This window comes from Heterocephalus glaber, unplaced genomic scaffold (assembly GCF_053883595.1).
Source record: "Heterocephalus glaber isolate CG9 unplaced genomic scaffold, H.glaber_assembly_v1.0 deba00000071, whole genome shotgun sequence".
Lineage (NCBI taxonomy): Eukaryota > Metazoa > Chordata > Mammalia > Rodentia > Bathyergidae > Heterocephalus > Heterocephalus glaber.
The window spans coordinates 30970011-30995824 of record NW_028258137.1 but is presented as its reverse complement, the minus strand read 5'-3'; the positions used below and the strand labels follow the sequence as shown (position 1 = coordinate 30995824).

At 37.5% G+C, this 25814-nt stretch overlaps 1 protein-coding gene across 1 annotated transcript in view; it reads right to left on the bottom strand.

Moving 5' to 3' along the window:
• The window catches only part of LOC110349909 (uncharacterized), a 62286-nt gene that overhangs the window by 15997 nt on the left and 20475 nt on the right, over positions 1-25814 (bottom strand). The window contains exons 5-7 of the mRNA XM_087192105.1: positions 25535-25611; positions 13083-13226; positions 1971-12084 (exon numbers count right to left, since the gene is read on the bottom strand). Coding sequence (XP_087048231.1) covers positions 11865-12084; positions 13083-13226; positions 25535-25611 — 441 coding nt within the window. The 3' untranslated portion in view covers positions 1971-11864. The remainder of the gene's footprint in view (positions 1-1970; positions 12085-13082; positions 13227-25534; positions 25612-25814) is intronic.

The following is a 25814-nucleotide window of genomic DNA, read 5'->3' as shown; positions in this document are numbered from 1 at the left end:
TGTCTAAGGAAGGGTGGTGATTAGAAGTCTAAGATTCTAGGTGTAAGCACCAAATGGGGCAAACAGCTTCCCATACAGAAACTGCCAGCTCGACTCGCACCACAGTCCACCCCATGGGTTAGAAGTGGAGAGACAGTGATGGAGAAATTGACTAAAACCAAGCTCAGCATCACCTTTGGAAAACCCTCAAGGGCAGGTAGGTGGTGCTGAAAGGGAGGACCAGGCTTTTTCTCACTAAGACCATCACAAATAAGCCCTGTTCAAGACGCTGCTTGTATCACTGCAGCAGGAACTCAGAGTAAGCTCCTAGTATTCTAAACATGTACTATTATTCTTTTTTGTTTTGGTTTGGTTTTGCTTTGTTTTGTTTTGCAGTACTGGGGATTGAGCCTAGGGCTTTGCCTCTGAGATACGTTTCCAGCCCTTTTTTTATTTTTTATTTTGAAAAAGGTTTCACTAAGTCACTAAATTGCCCAGGCTGGGCTCAAACTTGCGATCCTCCTGCTCCCAATGTGATCCTTCAGGCTCCTAGTGAGCTGGGCTTGCAGGTGTGCACCACCATCTCCAGTTTGGTATTGCAGTTCTTACAGTAATGTGCAATGAATATCTCTTGACTGACTACATTTTAAAATACAAATCAACCTACATCAATTCACTTAATTTAACCAGTTATGATCACGTGTTTATTAAGCTGGTCGAAGTAGGTTTGCTTATGCAATAACCTTTTGTGTTGCACTAAAATTCTGCCAAAAATTTGCAGATTTAAAAAAATCAATTATATAATTTCTTAAAATTTTCATCCAAAATGTAAAAGCAGAACAAAATAAAGATCATGTTGATTTATTTTAAAAAACTATCCAGAAGACTTCAACTCTGGAAACTCTAATAGGCAAAAAAACCCAAAACACAAAAAATAGAGGCCTGAAATCTCAGCACTCTGGGTCCAAAAGTTCAATTCCAGCCTGGTACTGTAGCAATGCAACAAGACCCTGTCTCAAAATAAAAAAAGACCTGGGGATAACAGCTCAGTGCAAAGGCCCTTCCTTAACCATTCAGTATACTGAGTACATCAGATATATGGATGTTCCAATTGAAATTACATTTAGTTATGCTTTTAAAAATGTTGCTTCTAGGAGAATGCAATCTCTCATTCAAATAGTGGGCTTTCTAAGGCTTTATCTGGAGAAACGCCTCAAATTCCTCTGTCCTTTGGTCTCCTGCACGGCTCTAACAACCAGAAAACTCCCAGACGGAAAGTGAGTACAGGTGGCGTAAGTGGAGACCCTCTCCCATTTCCTTCCCTCCACAGCCCACCAAGTTTTTTGAAGTCTAAAGGTTCTCTGTAGGAGGTGAGGGTCCAGGTGGGGTGCCAGCACGCAGAAATCTTCAGTAACTTAACACACGGGGCCACATGTGGCAGTCCGGAAAACATCACCAGGATGTGAGATGTGTTTACTTCAGTGGATTCCTTCTGTTCTGCAATCTTTCCAAACCTCAGGAACCATGGGAGTTGATGGGGGAAGGGTGGAGAAAAATGTCTTGTGATTTGAGTTGAAAACGCATGTTATATTTAAATCCTGGAACCACGTCCTGCTGTTTTTATTCTGTGTGCTTCTGAGTCTGCAAACTTGGGCAGCTGGGTGTGTGTGTGTGTGTGTGTGTGTGTGTGTGTGTGTGTAACACAAAACAGAGTGGCACCAGGGATTTGGAAAGCTGATCATTGGAATATTAGCCATCTTCCATTAATTTTAACTCAGAAGGAAATATATGTTAGTAGGTTTCTTTCTGTAGGGACTAAGCACTGTATTTGCTCAAGTTACTTCCGAGTAGAGCATCCTATATCCTGAGGACAAAGGGCTGTGTGCTTTTGCCAACAGTGATTTTGGGCTGGCCCTCACACCCCTCTTTGCTGTGATAAGCTGAAGATTCTATTTTCTGTAAGGGGTCTAAGGCAAAACGACAGCACTCACACAGCAAATGCTTGGTGGCTGGAACTATTAAGCTGACACCCTCTTCTCAATGTCAACAGGAGCTGAACCAGACACGTGACCTCAATGATCATTTCTTCCCCAGATACTGTGACCCCGACAATGATTTTGTGATGCTGAAAGGTAGAGGAAGAAATAGTAAAATGTGACTGTCTAAGCAGAAGCTTTGGTGTCAGACGACTGGTCCAAGTTCTCATTCTCATTCATGAATCCCATAAACTCAGTTTACTGTTCATCTTCTCTGAGCCTCGATTTCCTCACCCATAAAAATTAGGAGTAATAGAGATAATCTATTCCTTGTGGGAATTAAATAAGATACTGCACATTACCCAGGAGATACTGAAGTAATACCTCTCAGATATTTAGTAAATGCTCAATAAATGTAAACTGATTCTTAGCATTATGAATCAAATTGCTTCATCCAGTCTCTACACAGCCCCTTTCCTTGGAATTCATGCTATTAATTCTACACTAATGACAGGCAATTAAGAAATTTAGTTTCATTAATTCCTTTTACCTGACATGAATTAAGACAAAAACAAACAAACGAAAATACACCCAATGAACTCATTATGGGGCTACTGTTCAGTCTCCTTCCTGGGCCAGCCAGCACATGTCTGAGTCTCCATTTCTGGGTCTGTCTTTTGGGACAGCCCCATCTTCTTTATAAGTGAGTACCTACTGAGCACCTAATCACTACATACACAGCATCAGAATGGCACAATTCAAAGGGGTAGAAACTGCTCGGAGGCATTGATGGAGCAGCAGGAGGGACAGGACATGCATATGACCATTAATGCACCTGGAAACAGCCACTGGGCCAGCCAGTGATCAGCCACATGATCGTACTAACGAGGGCAGCCCGGGGGTTTACAGCTTCTTTCGTCCATGATCACCCAGTTCATCTATATTGCTTTCTGCATGCCCTCTCTTCCCAGATGCAAGCTCTAGGAGAGTACAGACCTGGCAGAGGCTGTTAGAGGAAAGACAAGGAGCATGTTTCGGGGCCAACCTGGAGGTGACGCTCAGTGATATCCAAAGGGATGCAGATCTCAACAAACCTATGCTTTACTTCAATCCCCTCCTGAGAACCTTTCCATTTCCCACTTTCTAGGTCAGCACATCCCTGTGGAGGTTCCTTATGTTTACTGACCCTAGTTACACAGCTTGAGAATTACTGAGACTCATAAGCTATTTTCTTAAATATTGTCACTTTATTGATAGAAACAATTATAATTCTCTTCCCATAACTAAAGCAAATGGATACTTGATGCAATCAGAAAAAGACCACTTTTCTCAAGATACTTGTGTCCACTTGCTGGAAAAGTCAGGATAAATGTAGAAAATCTACCATATCTACAATATGAATAATGTTCTTGTAAAGTATACAACCTGCAGAACTGTATATGGTGGCAGTGCCAAAGAAAGGGACTCCTTACTAAAGGTAACAGAAAAATCATCCTTAAGGTCACAAACCATTTAGTAATAGAAAAGTTAGTTGTGAAAACCCTGATTCATCACTGTTTCCCCAGTAAGACCAAACTGTAATACATATTATAATAATGTTAACTACCACCAATACAACATCAGACTTCATACATATTAAAAATGATGTGGGCTGGGCATAATGGGACATGCCTGTAATCCCAGCTACTCAAGAGGCTGGGGCATGGAGGATTATAAATTCTAACTCAGCTTGGGCAACTTCGTGAGACCTTATCTCAAAATAAAAAAACGAGCTGGGGATATAGCGCAGTGGTGGAGTGCTTGCTTAGCATTTGTGAAGGCCCTCGGTTTGGTTCTAGCACTGCAAAAAATACATATACATATATTTTACAATGAACATTTACACAATCTCAAACATGTATCTATAGGATTTTATTCAGTAAAAAGAGAAAATGTTATAGTGGAGAAACCTGGTTGACATCACCGTAACCCAGTTGTTGATGCCAATTTCACCAATATTAAAGCAATATAATGTGTCATCTGGTGTGAGACACAAAGAAGAATTCAGAGTCACATCTAGGATTTTCTTGTATTTAACCATGAAAAACTATGAGTGAAACCCAATGGAAGAACATTCTACAAAACACCTGGCCTGGATCCATTACAAGTGGCTGCTCCAGAATAAAGAAGACCAAAGACACACACCAACAAAGGACAAGGTTGAGCCTTAGCTGGATCCTTTAAAAAACTATTGGAGGGTCGGGATTTAGCTCAGTGGCAACAAGCCTGTCTTGCAAGTACAAGGTCCTCAGTTTGATCCCTGGTACCAAAAGAACCCAAAAAAACAAAAAACAAAAACTTTATTGGATAATCAGTGAAATTCGAATATGGATTGATAACATAATTGTATTGTGTCAGTGTTAAATTTATCAAATTTGATAATTGTACTGTGAAAGTATTTAGGGATAGAAGGTCATGAGACTATGATAAGTGAGAGAAAGCAAATGTAACAAAATGTGAACAACTGGTGAGTTAAGATGAAGAATATACAAGCATTTACATACTATTCTCCGAAAGTTTTTGTAAGTTAAACATTTCAAAACAAAAGTTTTTAAAAAATGTTTTCTATGGCTTGAATAAATATACAGTATTATTCTGATAGGAATAAGCAAGAGTGATAGAGTTTTACTTCAAAATAGTCAACTTCTAGTTTAAATTGGAGAACAAAGTAAACATATTTATTTGGTAACACTGAACTGTTAGCAAATAAGACACTGAACAAATTTCTGAAAGATTGAAAGCAGATGGGAGCATTGAATTGAAAATTAACTAACAAGAATGGACCACATACATTTAATTTCCTTTCTTTCCTAAATCTTCCTGAAGCCATTACCTAGAAATATATAAAGAGTATAAGTCCTCAAGGAAAGGAATGGGTGATGATATTACTGGATGATAGGTATCAAAATAATTTGAAAGGAAATCAAAACCACTTCAGAAGACAAAGGGGGTAGATAAGTGATAAACTGTCTTTAAAGAGTGGTGCTAGAATCAAATTCTGTAGATGGAACCAATGATGAGAAGGAAGCCCACACAATGTTAAGGCTCAGGTGCCAGAGGGGCCAGTCAGTCTATCATGAAGGATGAGGGCCAACATGCAGATAGGTAGAAGTTGTGCAGGAGTCAGAATTCCATATAGTCCTCCTGCCCAACATGTCCAAGTCAACTATCTGGACAGAAAAAGCTTAAATTACTCTCCAGACTTAGAGACAGAGGTACCAGACATAGAGAAGGGCTAGAACAAGGAATGAGAATTTACAAAGGGAGCACATAGAATAGTGAGCTCCCTGATCCCCTTCCACCTCCCCGTTTCAAGAATACCAGCCTCCCAAATAGGAGAGTGGAGAATTTACCCCTTGAGACCCAAACCTAGTAAAAGAGAGACCTCTAGATTCAGAAATTCAAGGGTCTCCCACAGCAAACACTTGCTTACCTCTTGATCATACTGCTCTAAAACTCATCCACTAACAAGCTCTAAAAATGGACATGAAGCTTCCAATTAGCTTTTTAGTAGAATTTTCTCTTAAGTATTATAGATAATGACCATAAGACATTTGAGGAGATCCTCTAATATATAAAGACCTAAACAAACAAAATAAATCTGTAGGAAACTGCATGCAGAGAATAAAAGCAAATAGTGTTTAAGGTATATTTACAACCTCAGAGAAATAGAAGATGAAACAAGAACAGGCTGTTATAGAACAGGAACAAGACATAAAATAGAGCTCTTGGAAAAGTGTTAAACAGTACCTACAGGAAAAACCTTGTCAGATGAAAACATTTTATTTCCACGAATTTTTCTTTAGAAAGCTTTGAAGAGATGAGCCCCATGAAAATGAGAAGAAAGGGGAAGAGATAAAAGCATTAAAACAGAGTCCAAGACAGGAAAACACAAAGATAAGTTTCAGAATGATAGCCAAGTGTCAAAGCAAGAAAGTAATCAACCCAAACTGAAGAAAGAGAAAAAAAGATTTCTGGAGAGAGTTCTCTAAAAAAGAATAACCAAATAGTTCAAAGACAACTGATAAATGGTCATATGATAGCTATTTAGAAAATATTGAAATATGGAGATGAGGCCATTATTAGTTTTCTAAGTATTTTAAATGATTAGAGAAGTAAACATACCTTATTTTTCCTCATCATTAAATTTTATTTACAGGTATGATAATAATCTTAATACTGAAGAATAAGTAGGAGCAATAGGGATGGCAAATAAAGCAATGTACTTATATTTCATGAATGGAACTCAATAAAATATAGCTATCATTGATAACTAAAGAGAAAACAGTAATAACATTATTCAGAAGTGATAGAAAAAAGAACTAGAAAATTTTAAAGGGTTGCCTCTGAGGAGTAGAGGGAGGATGAAGAAAAGTAAAAACCATTCTGTTGTTGTTATAAGCCTATCAGTGTTATTTCACTGTTGACTAATTCACCATGAAGATAAAAACAGAAAAAGGTTACTTGAAACACCAGAGTAAAGCACAACCCAAGCAGGTACAGGTATAGCTATTATGGAAATGAAGATGATCCTTCCTAATGGAGTAGAGAAAGAGCAAACCTGGACAAGACAAATACAAAAAAAGAGTGGGCGCTGGGCTATCAAGATCACTGAAAGGCCTGCCAAGCCAGACAACAGTGGACTCTGTTGGGGGTGGGGCGGGGGGCGGTTAGGCTGAGGCAAGGGAAGTGCCTGGAATGCAGGCACTTTAGGGAGAGAATCATTCTCAAAGATCTAAGGTGCCTTGCTGGACCCTGAGAGCTACTGCCTCAACTTTGCACTCCATGGGCCTCCTTTGACTCATCCTAATGCCAGCCTCTCAGTCCCAGTCCTCACTCCAGCCATAGTTGGTTGAAGCTGCAGTGTTTGCAGCTGAGCATTGTTCACTAAACAGCAGAAATGTATGGGAAGAGCTCATTCATGGGAAAGAAAATCACAAGGCAGCTCTAGCTGTGAGTTGTATGTAGTTGTATGTAGGAAGGAGTACCACACTGTTCTCCTATAATCAGAGGGTCAGTGTACAACAATCAGAGGAATGATCCACCAAGAAGATAGGGTAAAAACAAACCTTACTCCATGCAAAAGCAATGCACCAAAATACAGAAACAAATTATTGAAAATACAGGAGAACTTTTGCAAATCAGACTCTCGGAAACTGACTAGTGAGATATATGGAGAATAAGAAAGTAGATTTGAAAAACACAATTAACAAGCTTGATTTAATGAGCAGATGAAGATATTTTCCTAAACAGAGAACACACATTCTGTTTCAACATGCATGGGATATTTACAAAACTTTAAGCTTTCAACTACAAAGGAATTCTTAACATATTATCCAAAGCAGAAATCAGACAGCTCCATTTTCTAGGTTTTTTTGGGGAAAAAAAGATAGTCCCCCCCAAAAAAAGCATTAATCATTTAAGTGCGTTTTAAACATTTTTCCTCACTCATCATAAGGTTCCTGGTTGAGACCATTACAACAAAAGAGAAATTAGCAAGAAAAAAACCATACAAACATATTTAATCATAGTTTTATGTGACAGGCAGGCCTTCAGAACTGAAGAGTCAAAGAAATAGGGACACCTGTGTATTTTTACACTAAAATTTGACGAAAAGTGGACAGTTGTGTCCAATTATGATTTGGAAGATCTCCTGATGATAAACTGAGGCACACTTTGTGAGGCCTGTGTTCAGGTTTTTCTTGGCATAGCTTTATGATATTCCTTCTTTCTGGGGCACCTGCCACTGAGGGTTCCTAGGGGAGAAGCGAGTGACAAGGCTTTATTATCTGCTTCAGGATGGTGAGGGACAGGGTGTGACTTTCCTGATTATGCTGTTTCTATTTCCAAGGTTCCACATTTTGGGGCAGTACGTCCTGAGCTCCGCACATTCTATTACCTCCTTTCATTTTGCTTTAGTTTATATGATTGGCCTTTTCTGGGTCTTTTGACTGAATACCTAGTTTATTTTTGTAATCTCTCATGATTTTCCAGTCAATACTTTTAGACTACAAATTACCCTCTAAATTCAGTTTTACTGGTCCAAAAGTTTTTCTGTGTATTGATTTTCTTATCTTTCATAGCTGAATAGTACATAATTTTATAGTTTTTTATTCTTTTCTATCCAAAAAGTTATTGTTTTACAAGTCTAAAGGTCAGAAGTCTGAACTGCATTTCTCTGGACAAGAATCAAGGTAGTGGCAAAGCACTGCTTGCTTCCAGACCTAGCTCAAAACAATAGTCTGTCTGTGCCTTCCATTTTCAGTAGCCAGTGGCTGCCCACATTGTTTGTCTCATGGCTTCATCCCTTTGAGTACAAAGCCAGCAGGGCTGGGTTGAGTCTATCTCATGCTCTGTTCCTCTCACACTAACTCTGCTGCCTTTCTCATGCACATTTAAGGACACTAGATGCACCTCGATAGTCCAGGACAATTAGGGACTTTAATTCCATCCACAACAGTCATGTAGCACATTCACAGGTGCTGGGAATGAAGGTGTGGCCATCCCCACAAGTTTACACCTTCCTAAACTATTTTAGTTTGTAAACTTACAAACATGTATCACTTTCATAATTTAAGAGTACCTGAGAGAATTTCTTAAGAATTAAACTTATTTTTATAATGATAAAAATATGATGTTTCAGGATTAGGTATAAATATTCCATAAATGGAATATTTCCACAGACCTGGCAAATACATAGGTGGAGAAATACATAGGTGGAGAAATACGTGGGTGGAATACAGCATTATACTCAGGGCATTTTTCAGACCATGGAAGAAAAGGAATGGGGCAGTCCACAAAAGGAAACCTGAGATGTTACTGAAAATAAAAGGCGTGATCTTTATTCACACCATACCACAAATAAACCCCATGAGGATTTGCAAAACCTTGAAAACTTGCAAAAATTAACTATTGGAAAAAGATGTAAGAAAACATATCTGTAATCTTGGGTAGTGAAAGCTTTCCCAGTTCATAAAGCACAACTTAAGAATATTAAGATAAAACAAAGTAAAAATAAAGCAACAGGCTAAGAAAACAATACTTGATAATGTATGTCCAAGAGAACCAGAATCCATAATCTAAAATAAAGATCTTTTATAATCTGACAAGAAGACAACACTAAAGGAAAATGAGCAAAAGACATGAACAGCCCAATTCTCAGAAGAAATGTGATGGCAACTAATATGTAAAATTACATTCAACTCACTAATAAGGAAAGATAAGTTATAAGTTAAAAAAGAAGTATTTCTCTAGACACGATATGTTCCCTAACAGCAGACACTGATGTGCCAAATCAGGGTCTGAAGAAAGGTCCTGCTGCTGATTATTCCAATGAGGCCTTAAAGAAGTTAATTTCTGTGTGCCTCAGTTTCCTTACATGAAAATAGGGATGATAATAATACATCTTAACTCTGAATTATTGTTAGGATGGAATGAGTTACTAGACATAAAGTGTTGTGAAGAATGCCTGTGCAGAGCAGTCACTCAATAAATGCTGGTTCCATGCTGTATTATGACACAAGCACAAAGATGCTCACCAGCACATGCTGCCAACACACACATTTACACAGAAGTTCACCAGAGCATCGTTTGCTGTAGCAAAAACTGGATGACTATGAATGACATCAACAGGCAACAGATGGATAAATTTTGTACCTTTAAGATACAGAATCACAATTAGCTATTTAAAAGCACAAGGATGATCTGGAGCACCAATATAGCAAGATTTCTATAGTAAATTATGTGGGGAGAAAAAGCAAGTCACAAGCTTCTATAGAATTCTCAGAATTACGTTCTTCAATATAAATATATAAATATATACTCACATGTGTACATGTAGCATACACACAGAAAATGTTACAGAAAGACTCTCAACTAACAGGAAAGGTGATCACCAAGCAGGGAAGTTGGATTGGGGCAGAGGGTCAAATGAAGAGCTAATCAAATAAACTGCAGTTTTCTTCTAAAGGAATCATTTAATACTTTTTAGATTGTTTAAAAATATAAAAAATCATGGTCAATTCGAGTAAATTATCAAAAAAGCAGACACAAGGACAATGGTAGGAAAGAGAAAATTATGAAATGATAATTTTTTTCTAAGAAAAGTTAGAAAGATTGGCAAAGGAATTTGTCTACTCATGCTTCAAAGAATGTCAATCTAGTGATGGGTTTTCAAATACTTCAGATGTAGCCTAAGAATGTGAAAGCCATATATCTTCAAGGACAAACATTCTATAGTAAACAGTCTCCATTCACTGTTTCCATTGTACATAACATTTTGCTAAGTTTTATGTCTCCAGGAAGGTAATGTTTTCAAACTCAAACCATGGGCCTTCAATATCACTTTAGATGACATAAACAAATTAAAAATAAGGCCAACCTAAGCCAGTTGTGTTTATCAACCTGATCCCCTCTGAAAAGAAGAAATGAAGGCAAATACCCTTTAATACTATTTATTAGTGGAGTAATATAATACATTTTGACAAGTTGAACAGTTGTAACAGGCGGCTGTTAAAATCTCTACAGGGCCTGTTTAGAATGAAAACAGGAGTGAGAGACAGCTCTATAACTGGGTTTTAAGAACAGCTCAGCCATCAACTATATCCTAAGCAAGTACTTTTATCCAGTTAATTTAAGGAGTGAATCCCTTAGGGTCTCTAGCCGTCTACCACTGCAGCTCATTAGAGTCCAATATCCAACTTTTCTCATTGTAGCACTGAAAGCTTGTATGCTTAAAATGTAATTAAACTTAAAACAAACAAGATCTTTATTCCCTGACAGTCCTGCTCTTTTTAAATTGACAAAGGCATGAACTTATATAGGATTATTTAGAAAGCACTATACGTTTCAGCCACTTATGGCAAGACATTTGCCCAACTGTTCATCCCACATGCAATTAGAAATCTAAATACTTGGGTAACGGGTTTCTGTTGGGAATTAAACTTGCAGATCTCTTACAAACGGGTAATGTGGTAAGACTTGCTGTCCAATGAGGTGTCTTATTGAAATATCCCAGGCCGTTTCACTTGTCACAGCTGTCGTTTCAGCCGCCTGCACTCACAGTGTATAGCTTTCATTACGAAAATAGAAATTTGTGTCCTAAGTGCTGTTACATTACTAATGCTAAATATTTAATTCCCTGGGGTTCCAATTATGGTTGAGCACTGGCAACACTGATTCTACTTTTTAATAACAACTGTAAAAGCAATTTGAGCATTTTTCAATTAATTAAATACATAGTGAACGAGTAACCTCTTGTCATTTTGCCCTCCAGGACCTGAGCTAATTGGTGTAGAATAAAATGTTTTGAAAATTAACTGATATTCTGCTCTGCACAGTTATACCATTAAATTACAGTTTGCAAAATGAAGTTTGTCTTCTAATAGTTATACTCAATACAGTCTGCAGATGTGAGAAAGTACCTGTGTTTTAAGTACTTAGCAGTGCCAATTAGAGATAAGTTCAAAGTCAAGTATAGTTTCTCTAAACACCAGTCAGTATCAATAATACTTTGTATTGTTCAAGATAAATGTAACAAATTTCAACACAGGAAAGTTCCCCAGATTCCATGACATGTTTTCACAATTTAGTTTAAATATTTTGAAAGTTTGCTTGAAGAATTCCCATCATTAATTATATTCACAAAGAAAAGTTCAAAATAAACTTTAGATTTTTTTCTAAAAGAGAAAGCCACAAACCAAATGTCTGGGAAAGTCCTTCCTTCTTAAACACTTTGTTGCAGTTTCTCGTTTCACCATAGAACGATGTCATAAATCAGCTCCAAATTGGTGTTTCAGCTGAAAACAATGAATCATAACAGAAATGCCACATTTTAAAATGAACCTTTCTCTGAAGGAGAATGAAATGTGATTAAAGAGACCATCTTCTTGTAGAAAAACGGTTCTGACAGGTGTTCTTCCAGCTCTGAGTCTTGACTGGCCATAATCTAAAACCCATGCTCACAGAAGTGAAGGTCTTTTTGGCAGCTGTCTGTCTAACAGAGATGATCCCCTGAACAGGTTTTACTGAATGAGGAGTCTCAGCAGAAGCATTACCGATCGGAGTAAGACTGAGAGTGAAATTAATCACTCTGGGAGAGAGGGAAAAATAATAGGGAAAATTTAATCATTTCCATACCAATCTTTAGAGTTTAAATCTTTAATATTTCTAAGATTATAGTAACATCTTTGAGAAATGAATCTAATTACAGGATTAACTTAGTAGCACCAGTCAGTTAATGTAAGTAGATCACCATAAATTTCTGATTTTCTTCTAAAACTAAAGAGGATAATGAGGACATTTTAGAATTCTGGGGTTGAGCTGACTTCTCATAAAGGAATCTGAGGTCCATCAGCAAATACACACACCCACACAGAAATGAAAACAAAAATATAAATTTGTTGAGGGATTATTTAAATATTAATCTATAAGGAATGTAACATCTTAGTAGACCATCAAAAACATTGGATAACTATATCCTCTCGTTAACACTTTTTTTGGTGCTAGGGAAGATTAACAAGTCTTAAAACAATAAGCTGTAGAATCTGTAAATTACATATCAATTATTTTTGACAAAGACTATTTTTCAAACCCAAAGAACAGCTTTATTTTAAAATCTAAAAGCAAAAGAATTTGTACTTTCAAAACGAATGGTACAGGCACTGTATTAAGAAATGGATCAGAATTTATCCCCAAATACTTCTGCCTCTAGTTTTGAAAAACAATTTCATTAACTGACTATTAACGTTGACTAAAACACAACTAAGCAAAATACAGTAATACCTAATTCTCTAAAATCACTGGAACATTAAGGCCACTATATTTAGTACCAATGAACCCAAATTATTGCACCCAGCTGGCCAGCTGGAGTCGGTTGTTGAATACCCATGGGCAGCCTCAGCCTTCTCCATGGGCAGCCGGATGATGATCCTTCTCCCCCTGAAGGTCACATGCCCTGTGATGAAGTCCCTCTCCCTCTCTCTGTGTGACCATGTACTCAGAGGGTTTGGCGACCCCAGTCTACCTAGTCAGAAGCAGGTCTTAGTATCACCCACCAAGATGACTACTAGAACTAGTGGGAAAACTCACTGGCATTGGAAGCAGAGGGTCTGGGCCCAAACCTGTGAGAGCCAACAGTGGGGTGACCTTGAGAGAGTCACTCTATACCTCTGCACCGATGGCCTCTTGACTATGACACAAGGGACACTATAATCTCTGCACTGTTCTGAAGCCCTGAGGAGAAAAGATAAAGACAGTGGAGAAGGTGTAACACAGTATGCAAGACCCCAAAACTTAGGTCCAACATTCATCTGCTGGCACTTTCAACAAAGCATTTTTCATTGCTACTGTGCTAAGAACCTAGGTAGAGTAAAGAACTGTACATAATGCATCCAAAATAATGTGCAAAATGAAAAGAAAAACTACAATTATTATGGGCTCTGTAATTTTGTTCAGATACTTTTTTAAAATTAAGGCTTTAGCTTTAGTCCCAGTGAAGTACAAGCCAAAGAACATATGTTTAGGGTTTATAAACAATAGGATAAAGCAGAGAAGGGATGGGCTGGGTTCTAGCTTTGTGGTGGAGGGCTTGCCTGGTATAAGTGAGACCCAGGGTATGCTCCCCAGCACTGCAAAAGAAAGGAAAGGGAGATTTAGCAGGATAGTATCATTATATATCCATAAAAAACTCACAAACTTACAATGAGGCCTGTTTTAAACTGGGTTTTTTATTGTAGGTTGTGTTCAATTAGCTCCCTTGGGTCTGTGACTCAGGGCCCAGAGCTCCCTTGACCTGGCTGGAAGCAGCCTTTGCAGAGCTCTGGGAGGAGAAGGACGTGAAGAGGAGGCAGGGGAGATACCTCCTTCTTCTCACTACCCAGGGGTTAAAAACCCACATGCTGGTGACTAAGACTCTAATGTGGGACCAGAATTGCTTGCAAGTAAATCCACGACTGCAGGGCTGGGGATTTAGCTCAGGGTTCTGCTGCCTGCCTCATAAGCGCAAGGACTCAAGTTCGATCCCCAGTACCAAAAAAAAACAACCCACGACTGCAGAGTCTGACCACCAGTGACCTGTGGAAGCCCTTCCACACTCCTCTAACCATATTCTAACAAGCTCCATTCCGTGATCTCCAACTACACAGAAGCTTAAAGGCAGTGATCTGAAAGTCAGGAGATCTAGAGATAAGGCCAGTGAAAAATACAACTGGCAGCAATCAAAGTCATAGAAGAGTTTTAAGCAATGCCAGTGAGAGTTAAAACAACTTAACAACAACAAACAACTAAAACAAAATACCGAAATTATTTAACGAGAACTGAGTTACACAGTCCAATTTTTACTGATGACCATGACTTACTGTCAAAGTTAAATGAGATTTCATATATCATTTTCAGGTTACGAGGCAAACATATTATAGAAAGATTTCCAACACAAATAGTTAATGTTAATTCTTAAAATTTGGCTATTTTGAATAACCCACTTCTCAAGGGTTCCAGATTATAGTGGTTTTACTGTAGTTAGATAGTTTTATGGTTAATGTCCTGTGGTATACATAAATATAGCTTAGCCTAAGCGTCTCCACTGAAAATATGTGTGCTATAAAATGACAAATAAAATAGGTCAATAACTAAACTCATAGTAAATAACTCAAGCATTAAAGTACATAACATAACATTAGAATGAACTAAAATAAGCCAGTCCTCTCTAAAATTGACAATAAATTTATTCAAAATGGTCTTTCAAAAATGAAAAACTAAATGTCCCAAGATAAATGGAGAGAAAAGAGGTTAAAATTATGAACCTAAACACAATACGCTCATGAGAAAAAGCTGTAGGAAAACAAATTTAGCTTATGCACCTGTGATTATCAACTAACATACCCTGTCATTCATGATGGGTCACCTGTGGGCCAGGGATTTAGCTCAGTGGTTCTGGCGCCTACCTCCAAAGCAGAAGGACCAAAGTTCGATCCCCGGCACCAAAAAAAAAAGATATATCCATGATGGTTCACTTGGATGGTCAACTGATGGAATTGAGAGACTCAAGGAGAGGTGATTGGATTGTGAAGCGAATATCCTCATCAATGGGTGAACCCATTGATAAATTCATAGCTGAATGAGCTATTCAGAGTTGGGGCCTAGGTGGAAGAAGTGGGTCACAGGGACATGACCTTGAGGACTGTCCTTCCTCTCTGGCTTTTTCCAACCTACTTTGCTTCCTGGACACCATGACTGAGCATGATGTTTTTGTGTTGAGGTTAGCTGATCATGGACGAAAACCTCTGAAATCATGAGCCAAAAATAAACCTCTCCTCCTTTAAGTTGTACATGTCAGGTATTTTGTCTCAGTAACAGAAAGCTGACCCAATATACTATTCTGTTTCAACTTTTACATTGTAAAGTTGTAGTGCTCAATAAACTGTTGAACGGAAATGTAATTTACAAATGTCTAGATGCCAGACTTAAAAAGATGAGAGATATCAGGAATATCATTAACTCTTCTCAACCCGGATTAAAGATCTTATAAACACAGGTCACAGGAAGGTCCATACAGCTTCTACTCCACCATCAGAGGACATCTTAGGACTCTGCAACTAATGAGTGAGTGGGAGAAGATTATTCATTGTTTATGTTATTTTGATGGAAGAAAGATGTGGAGATTTAAGAACTGTAATGGTAAACCCAGTGAGATCTTTAACAGGCTGTTAGGAGGCAAGGTAGAGGAAGGGGGACATTCTCTCTCCTTCAGAATCTAGTCTACAGCTTGTCTTTGTAAATGCTACGGGGGCACTTTTGTAAAAGTGTCACTAGATCACAGTTGCATCCCTTTTTGTATGGCTGCTTTTGTACTACAATCACAAAGCAGTTGCAAGAGAGGTTACCTGGTCAAGAAAACCCAAAATATTCACTATGCAGTTCTTTATAGAAAAAGTTGGTCAACCCCTTCTGTGGAGCATCTCCGCCTGAGAAGGGTATGAATCCCAGCAAATCTCCTCCATCCTGGAAAGCTACTTCCCTTGCTCCACTTTAAGGAGCCTCTTCCCTATCTATACCCACTGTTATGGTTTATATCTAGATGTCCCTCCAAAGCCTCATTTGCTCATATGTGGGGCTTTGGGGAGGTGACTGGATCATGGGGGTGGGATGATCATCAGTGAATTAGACTTTGATAGTTTATAGCCAAATGTGATGTTGGGAAGTAGAGCTTGTTCAGAGGAGGCGGGTGACAGTGGACATGGTCTGGAAGGCTGTATTTTTCTTTCTGGCTGCTCCTCTGACTGCTTCCAGGTTGCCACGATATGGCCAGCTATTTCTTCACTATGCCTCTCTACCATGTTGTCCTGCCATGGAGCCACTGTTTTATGGACTGAAACCTATACAAAATGTGAGCCATTACTCCTTTAAGGGGTGGTGTCTGGTACTGAGTCTCAGCAATGAGAAAGTAACTAAGATAGCCACCCTATCCAGGCTCATATGTTGAGATGCTGGATCTTGCATTATTTGATAATGACTCCTTTCTAAATTTTTTTTTAGGGTTTATATCTAGATATTCCCCCCAAGCTTCATGTGATCATAGGTGGGGCTTTTGGGAGATGACTTGGTTAGGGGGTGTATAGCTGACATGCTGTTAGTAGGTGCACTCTGGTTGGAAGAGGTGGATCACTGGGGGCATAGCCTACAAGGCTATATCTCCATTCCAGACTCCTCCCTTGATTCTCTCTCTGCTTGCTGGTGGCCATGCCATGAGCAGCTCTCTGCCCAGGACCTTCCATCATCCGTTCCTGCCTTGGAGCTGGTGTACTATGAACGAAAAGGATGAACCAAAATAAACCTCTCCTTCTTTAAATTGTGGTTATTGGGTATTTTGTCCCGGCAATAAGGAAAAGTAACTAAGACAATGTTTAAAATACATCCCTCTTTCCAGTTGTGGCACGTCCAGTGAAGATACAATACACTGAAATGACCATAGGTGCGGCTTAGCTTATAAATTCCCTTTCTTGCTCCACACTTACACAACACTGACTGAGCATCTAGGTCTATCCTTTGACTTTAGGTGCAGGAAAGTCTCAAAAAGAAAGATGTTGACCATGATGTAGCTCAGAGGTACAGCACACAATTAGCATGTGGGAGGCCTTGAGTTCCACCCTCAGGATCAAAAACAAACAAATAAATAAAAACCAAGGAAGATGTTAAAGTATGCATGGGATCTTGCCAAGAAAGGGTAGGAAGCAGGAAAAGCACAGGTATAGGGTTGAAGCACATTCTCTAGGAAAACAGAGAAGGTTGTCCCGGCAAGGGTATGGAAGGAGGCTGGCTGAGTCCACTATCAAGTGGTGATCTTGTGAATGGTCCTGAGAAGCTGACAAGTATTAGGCAGGAGGACCCAAGTAAGGTCATCTTTCTGACAGAAAGGATGAGGTGATGGAGAATGGGAAACATCTGTGATTCCCCCACTGTGTCTACTCCAGAACCCCTAATTATCCTTCCAAGTACACCACAGACAAAATAAATGTCCCTAGGTCTTAGGGTACCTTCTAGACAACTGCAAGAAGGGGATCTTTCCACCCCAAATCATCATGCAAATTATCATTTTTCTGACTGCCTCCTAGTCCCATGCTGGTTCTATCCGCAGTGAAGATGAACTGTTAGTGGTTGTTGCTTTGTTCCGCTTCTAATTTCTAATCTGCTGTTACATTAGTTAACTACCCTTACTAAAACAAAATACCTGACAATTAACTTATAAGAAGAAAAAGCTTACTTTAGTTCATAGCTTTAGAGTTTTAGTACATGCTGAGTTGATCTCACTGCTTTGGGCCTGAGGTGAGAGAGCATAGCAAAGCCAAGCCATACATTACAAACCAGGGAACTAAGAGAAAGAGGAAGAGACCAGGGCCTCACAATTCTTACTGCAGGGACGTCTTCTGCCCATTGACCTAAGAGCTTCCCATTAAGGTCTGCATCCCAAAAGTTCCACCACTTTCCAAGAGCACCACCCTGGGGACAAAGCCTTTAACACACAGGCCTTTGGGGGACATTTGGATCCAAACTATAGCAGTTGCAGAGAGATTTTTGTACAATGCAAAATTATGTACTTGGGTATTATGATAATGTCAAGTTGCTGTACAAGTCTCTAAATGCTTTCATTTATGTGCATTTTTCTTTTTTGGTCAAAAACTGACAAAAGACATTTGTAGATTTCTGGTTTGGAAGTTGTCCCTTTATCCTAACAAAAAAAAATCTAACAAAGTTGAAAAATTAATGACTTTTATTAAATCTATGAGAGTGAGATCATAGGCAAATTGCTGCTGCCAAAATTGGAGAGACAGGTAGATACAACTTATCACAGAAAAGACATCTGAGGGAACCAGAGTCAGAGTAGGAAAACCTGAACAGTAACTGATTAACTGTTGGAAACCTAGTGTGTATGAATCCAACAGTTAGAAATTCCAGGAGAACCCAGTCATGGTGGGGTTAGGGGTTCTTTTTTATAACAAGAATTCTACTAGATTATCAGAGTGAATAATGGAGAGAAAGAGCTCCCCGGGATTCTGGGGTGTGTGTGTGTAACTATTTTGATATCTTCCATAACATACTATTCCACTCCATTCTTCTTTACCAGATCCTCCCCCAGGAGAAACTATTTAAACAGAGCCTAACCTGCTGGGGTTTTATAGAGCCCAATTGACCTGAATACAGTGCCTCAATTTCAGGCCCTCTCTAAGCTTTCATGTAGGAAAGTAGGGAAATACACAGCTTCAACTCTATAGCAATTGTATCAGCCACTTTTTCATCACTAGAACAAAAAACCCAATGCCTGCAACTTAAACAAGGACAGGTTTATTTTGGTTCACAGTTTCAGAGTTCAGTTCACAGCTGTCTGCTTCCAAGGAAGAAATGGCATAGGAGGGCAGGGCAGTTGAAAGCTGCTCAACCTATGGTAGCCAGGAAACAGATCAAGAGAAGGGAGGAGCCAGGAACAAGAAAACATGCTTCCAGGTCATACCCTCAGTGTTCTACCTGCTCCTAGCTAGCCCCAACCACCCAACGGCCCATTCAGCTATGAACTCATCAATGGATTGATCGATCCACTGATGAATATAGTGTCCCTATCATATAATCATCTTCTAAAAGCCCCACCTTCCAAAATCTCTGAGCTCACGAGATTTTAGGGGACATTTTAGATCTAAGCTGTAAGACCAGTCATCTTGCCCCACCTGAGAGGGGACTGAGATGTTTGAGGGTCACAGTTCAGAGACACAGGCTGACAGATTGAGACCCAGTGATAGAACCATAGAATGGTTCTCTTCTCAGCACGCTAGTGAAGGGATATTTGCAGTTTTTCTTCCTACTCTGTATTTTATGCCTATCAGGAAAAAAATTACAAGGTACACCAAAGAGAAAAAAACCAGTTTGAACTGAACATCAGGATCAGATTCAGATATGGTGAGGATGTTGGAATTAACTGAGAAATTTAAAGCAAGTGAGTTGCTATAGTTTGAATGCCTTTGTCAGCTCCCAAACTCTTACGTTGGAAATTTAATTTCCAAAGCAGTAGTGTTTGGAAGTAGATCCTAATGGGAAACCCTTATGAATGGATTAACACTGCTAAAAAACAGGCTCCAAGGATAAGTTCTCACTTTTTCATTCTTCTGCCATTTGAGGGCACAGCAGGACAACCTTCACCAGACACTACATGCCAGTCTTGATCTTAGATTTCTAAGTCTCTATAACTATGGGAAATGCCTTTCTACTTGACTCATTTGTTGTATTATTTTATAGTAACACAAACCAACTAAGACAATGACTAAAATATTACTATGGGAAATGCCTTTCTACTTGACTCATCTGTTGTTTTATAGTAACACAAACCAAGACAATGACTAAAATATTAACAACTCTAATGAATAAAATAGAGGGGAGTAGAAGACAAATGGGAAATGTAAGCACAGATGTGAAAAGTCCAAGAAAAAATAAAAATAAATGCTAGGAATCAAAAACATTGTAATAGAAGCCAAGTATCATGGTACCCACTTGTAAGGTACAAGAGGAGACTCAAGCAGGAGAATCACTAGTTTGAGGCCAAGTTGGGGAAAATATTTAATGGTAGCCAGATATGCATCTCAGTAGCTGGACTGAGGGAATATAGGAAGCAATCTTTGTGTTTACTCACTTGGTAGATGAATGGCAAGGTATATGCATGTGTGTCAAAGTATCAACAGGTGAGTTTTACCCACCTTACATGCCATATTACATTTTTATGTATTTATATTTTATTAAATGCTTTGACTATTCTGGTGGAATTAGCTCAATTCAGTACAATGTCACATGAAAACCTGCTTTTACAACTTTGGGAGGAGTTGAAAATGAGTCATCAGGTGATTTGGCTACCATTGATGACTTGGACCATGTAAGCCAAAGAAGTTGCCACAGTGAAACAGAACATGATATAACAGATAGAAAAGTACAGAATGAAGACTTTGATTCAGATGAGGAAGAAAACAGTAACATAAATAAATATTCCACTAGTCAAAATGCTATAAAATGGTCATATATAGTTGAAAGACCAATGTTAGAACTAGATCAGAAAATGTTATTAGGTTCTTGCCAGGGGTGCAACCTATGGGATGGAATGTCAACAATGCAATTCAATGTTGGAAATTGTTTATAATGGACGATATGCTACAAGATGTTGTGAAATACATTACTAATGAAATTAAAGTAAAAGGTTCTATATGCACCAATAATAATACTCAAAGATACACTTATCATGACATGTCACTAATTGAACTAAAAGCCTTCATAGCAAGACTTTATAATTCTAATTGTCAGAATCCAAAGGATTAATGGAGAAGTGACAGATGTGGCCTTGAGATTTTTAAAACAATGACACTCAAGAGATTTGGTTTCCCTCAAAATTGCCTGCATTTTGATGACAAAAAGACTCACCAAAAGAAAAAAATCTGGCAATTTAGCTGCTGTTCATTCATTTTTTGAAAGCTTTGCTTTGAACTGTCAAGCAATTTATATACCATCTAAATACATGACCACAGACGAACAATTTGCATCATTTTGTGGCTATGATAGCTTTCAGCAATATATGCCAAATAAATGTTCAATTATGGTATAAAAATATGTATGACCTGGTAGATCCAAAGACACTTTACACCCTGAATTTAGAAATGTATCCTGAAACTCAGCCACCAGGTCTTTATTTGTGCAGTAATAAACTGTATGACATTGTGAACAGACTTGTTGCACCTATTTCAAAAAGTAATTGAAATGTCACTTTCAACAATTGGTTCACTAGGTACTCACTAATATTTCATTTGCTAAAAGAACACCAGTTGACTGGCACAGAAACTATTCACAAGAACAAAGTGGAGATTCCTGAAAAATTTTGAAAGTTCACAATAGAGAAATGTATAGTACAGTCTTTGGATTTCACAAAGACATAACACTGGCCTTATATATGGCGAATGAAAAAAAACAGTATTAATACTGTCAAGTTACACTATGATGATAAGATTGATAGTGAAGCCAGGAGTGGTGGTGCACATCTATAATTCCAGCATTCCAGAGGCTCAGGCAGGAAGATTCTGTGAGTTTAAAGTCAGCTTGAGCTACATAATGAGTTCAAATCTAGAATGGATAACATAGTGAGATCTTGTCTAAAACAAACAAAAAAAAGATTGATAGTGAATCATCAACCCAAATGAAGCCAGGAATGGTCATGTTTTACAACAACAAAAAAGACAGAGTAGACATTGTTGATGAGTTATGCAGCAAAGCGTTGGCCAATGGTTGTGTTTTACTTGATCCTAAATGTGTCAGGCATAAATAGTTTCATAGTTTACAGAGAAAAAAACAAGCACAAAATATTGTGGAAAACTTTTCTTAAGAGGACTGGGACTGGAATTAATAAATGATCAATTACAACAGAGGAAGAACAATATGTATCTGCCCAAAGAACACCACAAAAGAATTCTGGAGCAAACTAGTGAATAGACGGTGAAACATCACAAGAGCCTCCTAAGAAAACAGGAATACCACCAAGATGTCAAGTATGTACTATCAAAAAAGACAGGAAAACAAAACACATGTGCTATCAGTGTTAACTGATATTTGTGTATGGAACATACTATTTTCATGTGTGACAACTGCCTTAGGTGTGATAATTGAAAATTATTTTTGCGGTGGAGTTTTATTTGTATTTTCATTGTAGTTCATATAGGAATTTAGTTCTGTTGTTATTTTTTAGATTTAGTAAGCAAACAGTTGATGTAGAAAATGTTGATGTTTATTCTAAACACTCGGTACATATTTGACATTTTATTTTCCAGATAAGCACATGCTATATATAATAGGAACCTCCTGACAAAACGGGAAGACAAGAGAGGTGACAAGGATGACCTGCCAAAAAAGACAGGAAAAGAAAACACGTGCGCTGTCAGTGTAAGCGATACTTGTGTATGGAACATGCTGTTTTCATGTGTGAAGACTGCCTTAGGTGTGATAATTCAAGTAAAGATTATTTCCGTGGTAAAAATTTATTAGTATTTTCATTGTAGTTAATATAGGAATTTATTTCTGTTGTCTTTTTTTAGATTTCGTAAGCAAGTAAACAGCTGATGTTAAAAATGTTGGTGTTTATTCTAAACACTCATTATATATTAAAAATTATTTTATTGATATTTATTTTCCTTTTAGGTACATATTGTATAGTATAATAAAACTCATAAAATTAAAATAAATAATTCATCAATAGAAATACTCCTAAAAAGTAAATGTGGGCATTATACACCCATTGTAGTTCTCCTTTTAAAAATTTTATTATGACACCCTGGGGGCTTCAAGAAAATAGATGGAGGTGGGTGTGGTAGCACATGCCTGTAATTCTGACACTCTGGGAGGCTGAGGCAAGAAGATCACCAAATCCAAGCCCACCTTGAACAACTGAATGATACCTGTCTCAAAATAAAAATTAAAAGGGCTGAGGACGTACTTCAGTGTGAAGACCCAGTACAACCAAAAAAAGCAAAAAAAAAGTAAATAGATGGAGAAAAGATGTACCATGCTAACATTAATCAAAAAAAGTGAAAGTAACTATATGAATCTCAAAGTATACTTCAGAGCAAGGAAAGTTATCAGGGATTAATACAGGCATTACATAATGATAAATGGGTCAATTCTCTAGGAAGACATAACAATCCTTAATGCGTAGATACCTACACGTATACCTGACATAGTCAAATACACATGAAGAAAAAATGGAGAGAACTGCAAGGAGAAGCAGATGGATATGCTATTATAATTGGCACCTTCAACATATCTCTATTAGAAATGAACAGATCCTCTGGGCAGATCATCAGTAAAAATAAAATTTAGCTCTATAATACCACTATTCAACTAGATATAATTGATATAAAAATTACATCATTTCACTATATATTTATATAATTATATATTATATTATATATAACATATATATTGATATAAAAATTTAAAAGAATACAAATTATATATGACTTCACAACATAATAGAATTAAACTAGAAGTCATTAACAAAAAGACAGGTAGAAAAATGATAAAATACTTGGAGATTAAACAACAATCTTCTACATAAGACACAATCTAAGAAGAAATAGTAAGAGAAATTTCACGGCACTCTGGGAGGCTAAGGGATGAGGACTGCGAGTTTGGACCCAGTCTAGGCAATTTAACAAGTTAGCAAGACGTTGCCTGAAAAAATAAAATGGCTGGTGTGTGTGTGTGGGGGGGGTGATTCAGTGCAAAGGCCATAGATTAAATCCTCTGAAAAATATATAAATAAAACAAGATTTTAAAATATTGTGGCAGATAAAATTGTAATATTGAATAAGTATACTAGAAAAGAGAAAGGTCTGATATCAAGAATCTAAATTTCAACCACAGGAAACTAGAAAAAGAAGATCAAGTTAAATGTAAAATAAGAAGAAAAGAATGAATAAAATTAAAAATTATAGAAAAGTAGAAGGATAGAAGGGTAAAATACAAAAATTAATCGCTGTCTTTATATACCAGCAATAAACAAGCAGAATTTGAAATTAAAAACATTATACTATCTACATTAAATCCCCCCAAAATGAAGTATGAAGTATAAGTGTGTACAAGATGTGTATAAGGAAAAGTACAAAAATTTGATGAAAGAAATCAAGAATGAAATAAGTAGAGAAGTATTCCATATTCATGGATAGGAAGACTTCATATTGTCAAGATGTCAGTTCTTTCCAATTTGACCTGGAGAGGAAATGAAATCCCATCAACAAAAATTAACTCAATGGGTTAAAGACCTATAAATGTAAGATCTCAAACTGTAAAATTCCTAGAAGAAAATATAGGGGGAAAGTTTTATGACACTGATTTTAGCAGTGATTTTATGGATATGACACCAAATGCACAGGCAACAAAAGCAAAAATGGAAAACTAGGATTGCATTAAAGTAAAAATCTTCTGCACTGCCAAGGAAACAATCAACAGAATGAAAAGGCAACCTAAGGAATGGCAGAGAATATCTGAAACCCATATGTCAGATAAGAGGTTAATTTGAGAAATATAGAAGAAATTCCTGAAACTCAATAGCAAAAAAACACCTGCTAGCCCAATTTTAAAAAGGACAAAATTGAATAGATGTTTGGTTTTTTTTTTTAGTTTTTTGGGTTTTTTTTTTTTTTTTGGTACTGAGGATTGAACTTGGGACCTTGCACTTGCAATGAATGGACATTTTTGCAAAGAAAACAACAAATAGACAATATTATATGAAAAGATGCTCACTATCATCAGTTATCAAAGAGATGCAAATCAAAATCACTACCTGTTAGGTTGGCTATTATAAACTAATAAGCAATATTCCCCACAGCAAATGTTGGCAAACATGAAATTACAAATCCTGTACACAGTTGGAAGAAGTGCAAAATGGTGTAATCACTGGTAAATAGCATGAAGATTCTTCAAAAACAAATAAGTAAGCAAGTAAGTACCACAGTGATGCAGCAATTCCACTTCTGGGTATTTCTCAAAAAAAATCTGCAGTCAGGATCTTGAAGAGATATTAACATCCCAATGTTCACTGTAGCACTATACACAACAGTCAAAATGCAGAATCAACTTATATGTCCATTGATGGATGAATACATTTTTAAAATGTGGTTTATACATATAATGGAATATTACTCAGCCTTTAAAAAGAAGAAAATTCTGACATATGCTACAACATAGAGGAACCTTAAAGTAAAATAAGCCAGTCACAGTAGGCCAAATACTGCATGATTCTTATATGAGGTATCTAAAATAGTCAAACTCATAGAATTATAGAACAGACTATAGTGGCCAGGGTGTGAGGAATTGCCAACCACTGGGCATGAAGTCTGTTATGTAAGCTGCAAAAGTTCAACAATGTCTCTATAGTTTGTATTATTGTATTGTACACTTAAAATCTGTTAAGATCTCATATTATGTATTCTTATCACAATAAACTAATTATTTTTTAAAAAGATGGCACATACCTGCAATGCAAACACTCAGGATGCTGAGGCAGGAGGACTGTGAAGTTCCAGGCCAGCCCGGGCTGCACAACAGGATCCTAACTCAAAAAACAATAACAACAAAGGAGATACAGATAGCAAATAGGCATATAAAAAGATGTTCCACAATATAAGTCACTAGAGAAATGCAAATTAAAATGATACCACTATAAACCTATTAAATAGCCAAAAGCCAGAACACCGACAACACCAAATCTTTTTTTTTTAATTCTTTTATTGGTACATTTTAAGTATACAACAC